General features: G+C 44.9%; 1 protein-coding gene across 2 annotated transcripts in view; it reads left to right on the top strand.

Annotated features, from left to right (window-relative positions):
• abcc8 (ATP-binding cassette, sub-family C (CFTR/MRP), member 8) overlaps positions 1-15261 on the top strand; it is a 129396-nt gene that overhangs the window by 46347 nt on the left and 67788 nt on the right. For both annotated transcript variants that reach the window (XM_079501909.1, XM_079501910.1), the window contains exons 14-17: positions 2472-2586; positions 7209-7304; positions 8086-8158; positions 10154-10259. In XM_079501909.1, coding sequence (XP_079358035.1) covers positions 2472-2586; positions 7209-7304; positions 8086-8158; positions 10154-10259 — 390 coding nt within the window. The remainder of the gene's footprint in view (positions 1-2471; positions 2587-7208; positions 7305-8085; positions 8159-10153; positions 10260-15261) is intronic.

The raw sequence follows: 15261 nt of genomic DNA on the forward strand, positions 1-15261 counted from the left end.
CAATTTTTATTAAAGTGTCAAACCACAACAAGTTGTCTCAAGACACTGTACATGTAGAGGAAAGGACCGACAGAGATCCCACTCAGAGCAAGCAATTTTGTGACAGTGGTAACGAAAAACTCCCCCTTAGGAAGAAACGCCAAGCAGAACCCGACTCTAAGCTTCTTCTCCCATTGCGTGCGTGCACTGGTATGATCGGTACACCTGAAATTTGTCCAGTGAGATTCTGTGGTGCAAAAACTAAGCACGTTTAAAATGCGTTATTTTTTTTATCGTGTTATTGTTCCTGTAATGAATTAATCTAAATTAATCAGTTAAAGTCCCAGCCCTAAAGATAATATACTATAATATAATATAATATGATATGGTATAACAATGATGACAGATATTTAGTGGTATAAGAATGTTAAGATTAAATACAGCTGTGTAGTGCTCTGTGTAGTGGTGGGGGTCCCGTCCCTCTCTCACTCCTCAAATTGCCTCATGCGCTTTTGAGCAACTTATGCAAGATGGGAGGAGAAATCCGGTGACGTCTCTATTAATACTCAGGAGTCATTAGGGGTTCAGTGACATTCAAAGACACTTCTATACGCAGCCAGGGGGAGCCGGGAATCGAACGGGGAACCTTCGGGGACCACTGCCAGAAAGAATAGAGTGATGGGGAAGTTAATTGTCAGGAAAGAGAAGGTGTATTGAGTTGGATGGAAAACAGGCTCCAGGCTTTCAGCGAGATTGAGTTGTGGTCTTATTTGATCCATCTTAGTTAAGGCAACACTCTCACTTTTGCTAGCTATAGTCTACGCCTGGGTACTGTCTCCAATAATGAAATGTCTCTCAAGTTAAATAGATTTCCTGCAAACAAAGACCTCTGCATACTGTACTGTATCAATTGCCTTCAGCAGCACTAGTCATCAATAATCCATCCTCTCATTTTAAATGGTCTCAGGCACCATGCTGTTACTGTACAATTAATATGTGTGCTGAGACTCTCAGCACACATATTAATTGTACAGTAACAGCATGGTGACATCATGTGTAATATCATTACATAGGGCAACAATTCCATATTCACTTTTCTCTATGTACCCTGTTAAATAGAATTGGCACATATGTATCCAGTTAAAAAGGCCAATTGGCACGACATCGGCTATCTTTCACAAACCAAAATACTGTACATGATTATAAGACTGTATCTGGGGTGCAACAGTTAAGCAATTTAATTTAAAAATATATATTGATTTTAATAAAATAATTGATATGGTGTGGATTTAACCATATTATGTGGATTGTTGTTATTGTAGATATTGCTATTTTTGCAGTAGAAACGTTCGTATAATCTCTAAGAAAATAATCACTATTGGTAGCCCCACATTGTATATTTGAATGTACCACTGCAATTCCCTAAACACTGATGAAAGTCCCTCTAAATGGAGGCTGGATGTGTATCTGCCATCTGGGGCCTGTAACTTAATGAGAGAATTAGCATCTGTTGAATGAATGAATACCCAGAGAGGCACCTAGATTAGCATTTCAATGCCTGATCTGCATGTATACAAGGGACAGGCAACGCGGTCCACCCCCCACCACCCCCGCCCCAAAACAGATGTGTTAAGGTGCTAGACTTGGATGGTTAGAGCGGCTCGATTGTATACACAGTCAATGCAAGACGAGAATTGCGCGAACGGGCGCGACCTGATGCGGCACAAACGGGACGAACCGAGGCGAATATATATTCAGGTCCAATTCCTCATGGGGGCCGAGATCCCTGGTCCAATTCCTCATGGGGGCCCTGGCCCCCCGGTCCCCACAGACTCTACATCGTTGCCTTGATGGGTTAGAAGTGGTTTCTGGAAAAGCATAAAGAACATTGTGATATCGGCTGGTGTTTTTCTTTGTCTTTTTTCTGCGGTTATGGACTTTAAAAAGATGCCACACGCTCCAAGGATTTCATTATAAACAACAGATAACAATAAAATAAAATCCAATGAGGGTTCAGCATTGTGCTACGTCCAGCAGGGATGGTTATGGACTTTAAAAAGATGCCACACGCTCCAAGGATTTCATTATAAACAACAGATAACAATAAAATAAAATCCAATGAGGGTTCAGCATTGTGCTACGTCCAGCAGGGAACGTGGCACAGTAAGAGACATAGGGCTCCATTTTCGTCACCGCTAAACCCCTTATCCCTAAACGTCTTTGCCTTTTTTTACTATTTTGCTAAACATTTTCGAATAGTTAAAATGGCCAGTCTACAAGCTCACAACGTGTCAATGTAGATTGGCTAGTTGAACTATTCAAAAATGTTTTTCAAAATAGTAAAAAAAAGGCAAAGAAGTTTAGGGATAAGGGGTTTAGTAGTGACGAAAATGGAGCCCATAGTTCTCTGTTACTCTATTCCAAATAGTTTGGAATAGCACAACTCGTTAGCTAGCAGAATTAGTGAAGAGTATACTCTTTGTTTGTTTCAGTGTTCAGAAGCTCAGTGAGTTCTTCTCCAGTGATGAGATTGGACTTGAGCTTGAGCCTAAAGCCACCCTATCATCTGACTCCAGCAACCACAACCAGAATAAGTACCAGGCTGTGGTGAGTGCGCGTACACACACACACACACACACACACACACACACACACACACACACACACACACACACACACACACACACACACACACACACACACACACACACACACACACACACACACACACATACACACACACATTTACATTACATTACATTACAGTCATTTAGCAGATGCTTTTATCCAAAGCGACTTACAATAAGTGTATTCAACATAGGTAGGGAACAAAAACTACTAATCACCAGAAGTCTTTAGTGCATTTTCTGCAAAAACAAGCAACCAAGAGTATACCTAGTGCTAAGGTAAAAGTGCAATATATCAGCTACCTATTTCCTTAAACAGATGAGACAAAATAGCTAAATCAAATGAGCATGAGCTAAAACAATTAAGTGTATCGACTAAACAAGATCCAATAAACAATACAACAATAGAAAACAAGCGTTCGTACAACTAGTTAACAACAAGTAGGTCAGGCAGAGAGGAAGGGTAGTGTTTCCTGAAGAGGTGGGTTTTCAACCTGCGGCGAAATATGGGCAGTGACTCTGCTGTCCTAACATCAGTGGGAAGTTCATTCCACCACTGTGGGGCCAGAACAGAAAAGAGTCGTGACCGTGTGGATCGGCCAGAAGGACCCTTGAGTGACGAGGCAATCAGTCGCCCCGAGGTGGCAGACCGAAGTGGTCGGGCAGGGGTGTAGGCATCGACCATAGCCCGGAGGTAGGAAGGAGCTGTTCCTTTCACTGCCCTATAGGCTAACACCAGGGTTTTGAACTGGATGCGAGCCGCTACGGGGAGCCAGTGTAGAGAACGGAGAAGGATGGTTGTGTGGGAGAACTTGGGGCGGTTGAACACCAGACGAACCGCAGCTTTCTGAACAAGCTCCAGAGGTCTGATGGCAGATGCCGGAGCACCAGCAAGGAGGGAGTTGCAGTAGTCCAGGCGGGAGATGACGAGAGCCTGGATGAGCACCTGGGCTGCCTTCTCCGTGAGGAAGGGGCGAATCCTCCTGATGTTGTAGAGGAGGAATCTGCAGGACCTTGTCACTGATGCGATGTTTGCCGAGAACGTCAGTTGATCGTCCAGGGTCACACCCAGATTTTTCGCAGTCCGAGTTGAGGTCACCACAGCATTATCAATGGTGATGGCCATGTCTCGGTGCGGACAGCCCTTCCCCGGGAGGAACATCAGCTCGGTCTTGTCCAGGTTGAGCTTCAGGTGGTTTGTCGACATCCACGCCGAGATGTCAGCCAGACAAGCAGCAATGCGTGCCTCCACTTGGGTATCAGAGGGGGGGAATGAGAGGATCAGCTGGGTGTCATCGGCATAGCAGTGGTAGGAAAAGCCATGGGAGTGGATGACAGCACCCAGAGATGTAGTGTAGAGAGAGAAAAGAAGAGGACCCAGAACCGAGCCTTGGGGAACCCCAGTTGTGAGCCTGTGTGGTTCTGACACAGACCCTCTCAGCATCACCTGGTAGGAGCGACCCGTCAGGTAGGATGCAAACAGGGAGAGTGCAGAGCCTGAGACACCCATCCCCTCGAGGGTGGAGAGGAGGATCTGATGGTTCACCGTGTCGAACGCTGCAGACAGGTCCAGGAGTATCAGGACGGAGGAGAGAGAGTTCACTCTAGCGGCATGGAGCGACTCCGTCACTGCCAGCAGGGCAGTCTCTGTCGAGTGACCCACTTTGAACCCAGACTGGTTGGAGTCCAGGAGGTTGTTGGAGGAGTAGATGAAGGTAGAGAGGGGGGGGTGGCAGGCAGACGGGTGTGGGTAGTGCGCAGGGCACCAGCCGGGGGAGGAGGGAAGGAGGATCGGATATCGTTCACCTTATTGTCAAAGAAGTTGGCGAAATCGTCAGGGAGGAGGGACGAGGAGGGAGGAGGGGGTGGTGGTTGTAGGAGAGAGGAGAAAGTTTCAAAGAGTTTTTTAGGGTTGGAAGCAGAAGCCTGAATTTTAGTGCAGAAAAAAGCAGCTTTAGCAGCTGATAGAGAGGAGGAAAAAGTAGAAATGAGAGATTGGAAGGTGAGAAGGTCCTCCAGGAGGTTGCCATTTCTCCATTTGCGCTCAGCCGCTCTCAGGCTCCGTCTCTCAGTCCGCACTGAGTCCGACAACCAGGGGGCAGGTGGAGTTTGGCGTGTAGGCCTGGTGGTGAGGGGACAGAGATGGTCGAGAGAAGAGGATAGAGTAGAGAAAAGAAGATCTGTGGCGGTATCAGGGGATAGAAGAGCAAAGGATTCAGGGGCAGGGAGAGCAGAGAAAACAGAAGAGGAAAGATCAGTGGAGGAAAGTGAGCGAAGATTGTGACGTGAGGAAATCATGTGGGTAGGGAGGGGCTGTGAGGGGAGAGAGGAGAGAGAGAGAGAGTAGGACATGAAGTAGTGATCAGAGAGTTTCTTACCCTTTTCACTGGAAAGAGGAGTGACAGACAGGTTAGCAATAGAGCAGCCTCTGGTGAAGATCAGGTCCAGTTGGTTGCCCGCCTCATGGGTAGGAGGAGATGGGGAAATAACTAGGTCAAAGGCGGCGAGAAACGAAAGTAGTGGGTCTAGCTGCTTCTCAGTCGGGAGGTTGAAGTCACCCAGAAGGATGAATCCAGAGCCATCGACAGGGAAGTGGGAGACTAGATGGTCGAGCTCCTCCAGGAAGCCACCAGCAGGGCCCGGTGGGCGATAAACAACTGCAATGGTGAGCTTGACTGGATGAGAAACAGTGACCACATGAAATTCAAATGAGGTAGGAGAGAATTGTGACAGTGAAACAGGAGAGTATTTCCATTTTCTGGAAATTAGCAGACCAACCCCACCACCTGTCCGCACGGCTCTGGGAGTGTGAGAGAAAGAGTACACATCTGACAGAGCCGCGGGCGTAGCAGTGTTTTCTGGTCTGATCCAGGTCTCAGTCAGAGCAAGGAAGTTAAGGGAGAGCAAGGATGCGTAGGCTGAGATGAAAGCAGATTTGCCTTCCACCACAGCCGAGTGACAATTCCAAAGCCCTCCCGTTACCACTTGCTCGACGTGAGTTGAAAGAGTAGGATAGATGAGATTAGTTGTGTCGCGACATCTGGGTGTAACCCAGTGTTTGTGCGACCCCCAGGAAGAAGAGAGGACAGGAATAGGAAGAAAACACATTGTAGATCACTAAACATATACTACAGTACACTACTATATCTATCACACTACTATATATGTCACTAATCAATGATACAGCTTATCGTTCAGTGACGAAGTCGGACTTTGACAAAGTCGCCTGTCGCCTTTGTTCGCCTGGCCTTAGTTTGCTTGCTGGACGCCGCTTAAAAGCTGACGCTTTCAGCTGGTGGTATAAGGCCACTTCAACTGATTGCTAATCGTCTGCCAGGAGTGCTGGCTAAACCACACACTTCACAAGGCAATCAAGTGGGCTATACAGGGTGATACTACTTATCAAGTGGCCTATCCAGGGTGAAACTAATTACACTACTACAAAGTGCCACTAGCCTACTGCTTGAAGCACACAAACAATACAACTATAAACTACAGACTACCACACAAGCTAATAATACAGTACTAATAGAAAAGCACTTAGAGTACCACTACTAGCAGCTTGCTAAATTACAAAATAATGCTACTTACTCAACTAGACAGAGGTCAGGAGCTCAGTTCACTTCAAATGTTGGTTACACACTGAATAGAATACTCACAACCTGGCTACTTATCCCTTGAGCTGTGCTGGCTAAACCACACACTTCACAAGGCAATCAAGTGGGCTATACAGGGTGATACTACTTATCAAGTGGCCTATCCAGGGTGAAACTAATTACACTACTACAAAGTGCCACTAGCCTACTGCTTGAAGCACACAAACAATACAACTATAAACTACAGACTACCACACAAGCTAATAATACAGTACTAATAGAAAAGCACTTAGAGTACCACTACTAGCAGCTTGCTAAATTACAAAATAATGCTACTTACTCAACTAGACAGAGGTCAGGAGCTCAGTTCACTTCAAATGTTGGTTACACACTGAATAGAATACTCACAACCTGGCTACTTATCCCTTGAGCTGTGCTGGCTAAACCACACACTTCACAAGGCAATCAAGTGGGCTATACAGGGTGATACTACTTATCAAGTGGCCTATCCAGGGTGAAACTAATTACACTACTACAAAGTGCCACTAGCCTACTGCTTGAAGCACACAAACAATACAACTATAAACTACAGACTACCACACAAGCTAATAATACAGTACTAATAGAAAAGCACTTAGAGTACCACTACTAGCAGCTTGCTAAATTACAAAATAATGCTACTTACTCAACTAGACAGAGGTCAGGAGCTCAGTTCACTTCAAATGTTGGTTACACACACACACACACACACACACACACACACACACACACACACACACACACACACACACACACACGCACACACTCTCTGTCACCGTGCATTTGTCAAATCGGTACATGTTTGTCTGCTTTTTTTAACCCCAAAATCCCCCTCGTACCGCCACCCTCACCGCCCTCACCATCCATGTTTTTCTCCATCACTGGACGGGTGTTCACACTCCTCCTGTAGTCGTCCTCTAAGCCATTCCCTCCCCCCTCCTTCTCCTCTCCCTCGCAACACCTGCAGCCCCTGAAGGTCGTGAACAGGAAGCGTCCTCCCAGGGACGAGTGGAATAACTACGCTGCACACAGCGAGGAGGTGGACCCGGACATCTGTATCAAAGTGAGTTATGTCAGTGAGTTATACTGTATCTGTATCAAAGTGAGTTATGTCAGTGAGTTATACTGTAGAACAGCTCTGTTCTCAAACCTTTCAGCTCAAGACCCAACATCTCCCTGCATGGGACCCAAACTTACAAAAATACATTGTGAATGAACCACTTAAATGGATATTTAACTTTGAAAAACATCTGGGGTCATTTTAATGTTTACTCAGGCTTTTGTGAGTACCCCGGGAGTCCGGGACAGTTTTTAAGTTGCTTGATTCAGTGTTTAGATATTTGATATTAATTTTATCAGACAACTTCCTATTCAAAATCATGTTCTGTAACTTCAAACTCCATTTTAACCATTATAGATTCATGGAAAACACCCGTCCTCCCCCCAAACATATTTGAAAGTGAAATATTATAATGAAAATAGCAGATCTACAAGCTCACTTCATGCAATGTGAGCTTGTAGATCTGCTATTTTCACTGTCTCAATAGTTGTTTTTATTTATGGATTTTTGTGTTTCTGTTTTTACATTTCTGAAAATGTTTGATTTATTTGATGTAAAAAGAAGGGACATTTACTTGTGACCAATAAAATGCATTTGCAACTAAAAAATGGGCCCTGGGGAATTTAGGAAGGAAGAATGGATGATGGTGTGCTGATTTTTGGTTGAACTCATGGGATGGATAGATGGATGGATGGATGGGTTGGGGGTGGTGGTGGGTTAGCATGCTGAATGAAGTATTCATCTTCATTTGCCATGTTCCATGTGTCGTGTATGTTTACTTCAGATAACCAATGGGTATTTCACCTGGACAGACGGACCGGCGGCGCTATCTAATGTGGACATCAAGATTCCGTTCGGTGAGTGTCAGCCAGTGTCTTTGTTGACCAAGTTTAGTTTTTCTTCACCTCTACTGATACTGTAGCATGGGGCCCAGGGCCCCCCAAGGGTCCTTGAGGCGGTACTGATACTGTAGCATGGGGCCCAGGGCCCCCCAAGGGTCCTTGAGGCGTTACTGATACTGTAGCATGGAGCCCAGGGCCCCCCAAGGGTCCTTGAGGCGGTTCTGATACTGTAGCATGGGGCCCAGGGGCCCCCAAATGTCCTTGAGGCGGTTCTGATACTGTAGCATGGGGCCCAGGGCCCCCCAAATGTCCTTGAGGCGGTTCTGATACTGTAGCATGGGGCCCAGGGCCCCCCAAGGAGGCGGTACTGATACTGCAACATGGGGCCCAGGGCCCCCCAAGGGTCCTTGAGGCGGTACTGATACTGCAACATGGGGCCCAGGGCCCCCCAAGGGTCCTTGAGGCGGTTCTGATACTGTAGCATGGGGCCCAGGGCCCCCCAAGGGTCCTTGAGGCGGTACTGATACTGTAGCATGGGGCCCAGGGCCCCCCAAGGGTCCTTGAGGCGGTACTGACTGTAGCATGGGGCCCAGGGCCCCCCAAGGGTCCTTGAGGCGGTACTGACTGTAGCATGGGGCCCAGGGCCCCCCAAGGGTCCTTGAGGCGGTACTGACTGTAACATGGGGCCCAGGGCCCCCCAAGGGTCCTTGAGGCTGTACTGATACTGTAGCATGGGGCCCAGGGCCCCCCAAGGGCCCATGGGGCCCAGGGCCCCCCAAGGGTCCTTGAGGCGGTTCAATGGAGTCCCCAATTAAATGATTGATAGTTAGGAACCAATTTTTAAATGTAAATAAGGAAGTGAATGTGGCGTTACGTTCCATGGTAGTGGAGCTTACTTCGTCTTCCCAACCAATCAGCAGTGGTGGGAAAAGTACTCAAATGTTTTACTTAAGTAAAGTATCAATGCTGCAATGTAGATGTAGCTGCTCTGTTACAAGAAGAAGTCCCGTATTCAAAATGTACTTGAGTAAAAGTACAAAAGTATCGACATCAATATACTTAAAGTAAAAGTAGTCATATTGCAGAATGTCCCATTTCACAAGTTCAAAATGTGTAAGAAATCATTTGAAAATAGCTGATCTAATGTACAAGCTTGCAGATCTGCTATTTTCAAATGGCCGAAATGTACAGTATATACTGTATAGGGCTTCGACTAACGTTTCGACCTTGCGGTCTTCATCAGAGTCATGACTCTGATGAAGACCGCAAGATCGAAACGTTAGTCGTTCTGTATACCTAGCACCTAATAAAAGGCTCTAAATGTCTGTGCTGCTCCAGTGTTATTACATATGTCCTTGTAATAGTACCATGGTTACAAAACAATACAGCTCTCTCTATCACTTTGGCCTTGGAGCTCATTGGCTAATACACATCATCAAAGTTGCTTAGTCGTGACAGATGAGACAATAATGGCTTGGTCATTGTGGAGCTGGCCTCCCTTCTCTGCACGCAGTTGCATTCAAAGGGTCAGTGGGATGCTTTAGCCATCCTGGTCCTTGATTTAGTTCAGAGCATGACATGAAGCAAATAGCCTCTCTCTTTAGGCCTAAGTTCACACAGATGGAAGTATAGGTTCCTGAACACACAGCATAACATAACAGTTCCTGGTTAATGTATGTTTATTAATACAAATCTAAATCTACAAAGTAACTAAGGTTTTCAAATAATTGTAGTGGAGTAAAAGTACAATATTTGATGTAGTGGAGTAGAAGTAAAAGTAAATGTACTTAGTTACTTTCCACCACTACCAGTGTATATGCGTTGTTTTATGAAGCGTCTTGTGTCGACTGACATGATGAGGTTTCCACCCGACAGCAATGATATCAAACTGGGGGTCCTTGGGAAAAAAAGAAAATAGAAATACGGTTGAGAATCACTGCTCTGCATCTCTCTCTCAACATCATTCTGTCACTCTTCTCTTCTGTCACTCTTCCTCAACTGATCCCGCAGGTCAGCTGACCATGATTGTGGGCCAGGTGGGTTGTGGGAAATCGTCTCTGTTGCTGGCAGCGCTGGGAGAGATGCAGCGCGTGTCCGGGACAGTCAGCTGGAACAGGTCAGTTAAAGCACAGGTTCTCAATGTCAGGTCCAAAATGTACCAAACAGTTCCTCCTTCACCTTCAGTGTCCCTTGGGCATAATGTGATCATTCATTTCCTTATATTTTGTATTTATGAGATCAAACTTGGCCGATAAACCGATTTGGTGTTAATGTGCTACTTCAAATTAATTACTGTTATTAATTAGGGGTGTGTAAATGTGTCAAAAATGAAAATCGATTAGCATAATTCAATATTAATCGATAATCGATAAATCGAAATCGTTTTTTTTAATGAACCCTACAAATAGAAAACTTCCCACCCAAGGGGTACCTAAGTCAAAAAAGTTTGGGAACACCTGATGTAGATAATAATTCTAACTCTTGAGAGTTAATAAGGGTCCATTTGGTTACTAACTCCATCTTTTAAATGAGGACCACTGGTGGTCCCTGGACCAGTGTTGAGCCAATTGATCACCATAGCAACCCCAGCCTAGGCCTGATTAGGTAAATTCCCAACACCTGCTAAATCCTCCAAACATGTATCTTGATTGGAATCAATCTCCACTCACACTCAATGACTCACACTCCTCATGCAGCTACACAGACACATCCCAGGCACACTTTGGTAGGCCTATAGCCCTGTCCTGTTTGGATGACAATATTGCCTTTCCAACAGATTTTCATAAAAAAAAAAATCATAATCGATTTCGGGTCCTATTAACGATAATCGATTAATCGATTAATCGGACCCATCCCTATTATTAATTTGAGGCTGTGTACTTTAAATTGAGCATTTTAAGTGAACATTTTCGGAAAGAAAGACTATCCTATCCACTTCACCTCCCAATGTATGAATGAATGAACCATTGAACCATTGAACCACCAGCTTCTCTTCTTCCCAGCTAAGTCCTGCCCTATGCGGGAGCTAACTATTTCCGTAGACAACGCCCTGGTAACGTCTGTCCCAACAGCCAGGAACCTTGGTGTAGTCCTGGACAGTCAGCTCTCGTTCAAAACTCACATCACAGCTGTCACTCGATCCTGTAGGTTCACACTCTATAACATACGACGAATTAGACCGTTCCTCACCCAGGAATCAGCCCAGCTCCTAATCCAGACAACAGTCTTGTCAAAACTTGACTATTGTAACTCCCTCCTCACTGGCCTACCGGCATGTGCACTTAAGCCTCTCCAACTGATCCAAAATGCCGCAGCTCGCTTGGTCTTCAACCAGCCAAAATTCTCACATGTCTCCCCCCTGCTCCGCTCCCTGCACTGGCTCCCGGTCGCTGCCCGCACAGAATACAAAACTCTGATGCTGGCATTTAAAGCAACCAAAGGTATGGCTCCCCCATATCTTGCAAGCATGATTGAACCCTACAAACCCTCCCGAGCACTCAGATCAGCCAACGCAGGGAAGCTGGAAATACCCTCACAAAAAACGCCGGGACAACGCTCCACACGTCCCAAACTCTTCTCCCTTCTGGCCCCAAAACTGTGGAACGCACTTCCCGTTGCAATCAGAACTGCAGCATCACTCCTGATCTTCCGCCGTAGTTTGAAAACCCACCTTTTCAGACTCCACCATGGCCCATAGCACTTACCCTACCCCCTTAGACAGCACTTTTTTAGACTTAGATAGCATTTGAAACAGACTTATAGCATGTCATGTAGACAGCACAATAACAGTACAGCATAGTATAATATATATGTATAGCTTATATGTATAGTGTCATTATATATAGACATGTTCTAGTTACGTTCTTAGCATACGCATGTTTCTTGATAAATGCTGTTTATATATGTGATGTATTCCCATGCTTTTTGTTCTTGCTTAATGTAAATCGCTCTGGATTAAGAGCGTCTGCTAAATGCCTAAATTGTAAATTGTAAATTGTAATTGTAAAGTGCTTTGGGCACTTGGAAAAGCGCTATAAAAAATGCAATTCATTATTAATCCATTATCCTCTTAGAACTAAAGGTCGCTGAACAATGAAATATCAAGCCGTTTATAGTAAATGCTCTGGTCTTTCCTATAGTTCAGAGGTTCTGAGGGTGCATAGCAAATGGCCTCAAGTTATGTTCATTCCGTCATTATCATGAGGAAGGTAACAGAGCCAACACATGAGACACAAATCTTCAATAAGATTGTGCACACGGAATCGGATACAATCAAATAGTTGTATGGTCCAAAGACCAAAACACAAATAATATGCTACATGCAGCCAATAACACAATATCCGACAGCCCAGGATGATGAAACTTGCAGCCATTTAACACACAAATGTCCCTTGAAGCTTCTATAGGCACAGTATAGGCTATTGATACTATGCCCAACCTTCTCACAAATCAGCAGCGAAAGGAAGTCCTGAGGTGAGAGAAGATAAAAGAAAGAGAGTATATAAAAAGGTTTGTATCAACGATAGTGTAAAGCCTGGCCACATATCCATTCACTTGAATGGAGTGTTACAATGCGACACCATTCATAGCAGAAATAGCGGCCATGAATGAGAACTGCAGGGAATTTTGTAGCTATACTTATTGGCCTTTAAAAAAAAACATTATGCTTGCCACCTGATGTTGGCGCACTGCAAAGTCTCTTCTACACTCAGTGGAACAGAGCCTAATTTAGTATCATTGGTAACACATGTGAAGGAAGTAAGGAAGCAGCCCAATGTCTTGCCAATATGGCCGCTGCATGTGCAAAATTATCCCCCAGATTACTATGATGACAGTTTAATCTCTGTGCAGGCTGTGTGAAGAATGCTAGGCCAAACCTTTAGGGAATTGCTTTGTCAGAGGCAGGAGCTTACATGTGTTTATGGGTTTGGTGCAGGGACACATTCTATGACACATTCTATGTCTATGTCAAGAAACACAGTATGTCCATTCCTATTACTAATATATGACAAATTGACAATGTAATATAACTTAAAGATGGAGTGTGTGATGTTTGTATTTTTTCCAGTTTTTCATTTGTTTATGAGGTGACAGACTCATTGGTGTGGTTGTTATGTGCAATGATGTCTTCCCTTTGTATTTATGGTTTGTTCCTGGAGGCTGAAACCTTGACAGTCAAACGTGCCAATGAAAAAAACAGTGATATAGCAACCCAATATCATCCCCTCCCCCTTTATCATACAACCACAGCTGTGGGTGTGGCTTCAGTTCAGGTGGATCACCACCCATGAGCAACTTCAATAGACGCCTTATCAGACGACGTCACACTGATAAGAAACGGCATGCGCGCATAAGGGCTGCAGAAGAACAACACCTCTCATAAGATGCAATGGAAAAGTTCTAACTGCATTCACGTGTAAAAAATGCCCCATCAAACTTTCAGATGCTGTTTTTCTCCCAGTGTGGAGGAAGAATGATTAGGATTTTTATTGTGATCTCTCGCCCTTGAAATATATAATCCTTGGTTTCTGTTGTGTTTGAACAATAATAGCAATTCAAAACAGTTGTCCTCAAAACCACACCTCCAGTCGCGGGAGGTGCGCTCATGAACACGGCAGCAGTGCCTGTTTGTCCACGGTTGCACGTGCACCTGCAGCCCATCAAGTATAATGTATGCTTCGTCCCGCGATGGTGTCGCGCACGCAGACCTCTACGCTCACAACAGTCGCATTTGCGATGCGATGTGAGCTTGTATATCAGCTGTTCTCTGTGCGCAACACTGTTGGGCTTTGAAGTATAAATATATCCTAGGGTGCATCTCACTAGCCAAGTCACAAGAGGAGGTTGAATGGACTGAAACCAGCGCTCCCCAAAACAACAGGTTTGGAGATCTGTTGGGAATTGATTACATGAAACAGTCACCCGTGCGCCCAGTCCCAATGTTTGTAAACAAATAATTGGTCTATTGAAATGAATAGCCGGGGGCGGGGCTAACGCTCCGGTTCGGTCTCTATCCTTTCAGGCCAACCAGGCATACTTAATGAACTGGAGGGCGTGTCCACATAAAAATGACATTTTAACAAATACTGTACACTTTTTTGAAAAAACTCTTCACCATTATATAATAATAATACCTGATGATTATGTTTTAGGGTGGAAAAGATCACGGCACACTGGATGTATTGCTCACTTGAATTTCTTTTATTATCGTGTTTTTAATCAAATGGCTGACTCAAACAGGAAACCCTTACAACATTTTAATGATGTGATTCCATCATACAGATAAGGTTCTGTGAGACTTTCTATATGTACTACACTGACTATGATTCGCTAGTAGTTTCACACTGTTGGTGAGTTTATAATGATAAACATCTATAATAAAACGCTTGGGTTGTTGCACTGAAGTGATTCAGCCTCGATGAACAGTAAAATCTCCCCCCACTCCTCATCAGCAGGCCTGGTGTCTCTCAGTGACAAACTGCCAGGCTGCACTAGCAGTCTGAAAATGCATGTCTGCAGATGTAGCAGTGCCAGGAGGCCGACATATGTAAAACACATTTTCTAATATTACTCCTTCAGATTTTATCCAAATTTCACGCAAATCGGTACACATGCTCTCCATAGTCATGTGATCAAGACGGGTTTGTTTGATTTCTCATAATCCACCCTCATTGGCTACGATTGGCTTCTAAACTTTTCAGGAGTAGCCCGCTTTGTACCCGTTTTGTACAAATCGCCACAACTACTCACCGATTGCGGTGAAACTGTGCATGCATATTCCCACTAGGCTGAGGAAGAAATGCCACTTGACAGTTTTCAAATCAGCCTCATGGTGGCGCTACAACAGGCCAAGCCGCGTCTCACTCACACACACACACACACACACACACACACACACACACACACACACACACACACACCACGTTTATATATTACTCCTAAACATTTTGCCAAACATCACACACACTCCTATCCTCCTGGTGGAGACCTGTGCCCAGAAGGGCCCTTTGTCTATTTATTACTAAGTCATGTGTGAAATTGCTGTACCAGCCAAAAGCCAACCCGAGCGAAAATAGGCCATGCTTCACCTGGCAAAAATCCAGGCAATTACAATAAGG

The sequence above is a fragment of the Electrona antarctica genome (genome assembly GCF_951216825.1).
Source record: "Electrona antarctica genome assembly, chromosome: 5".
In the NCBI taxonomy this organism is placed as follows: domain Eukaryota; kingdom Metazoa; phylum Chordata; class Actinopteri; order Myctophiformes; family Myctophidae; genus Electrona; species Electrona antarctica.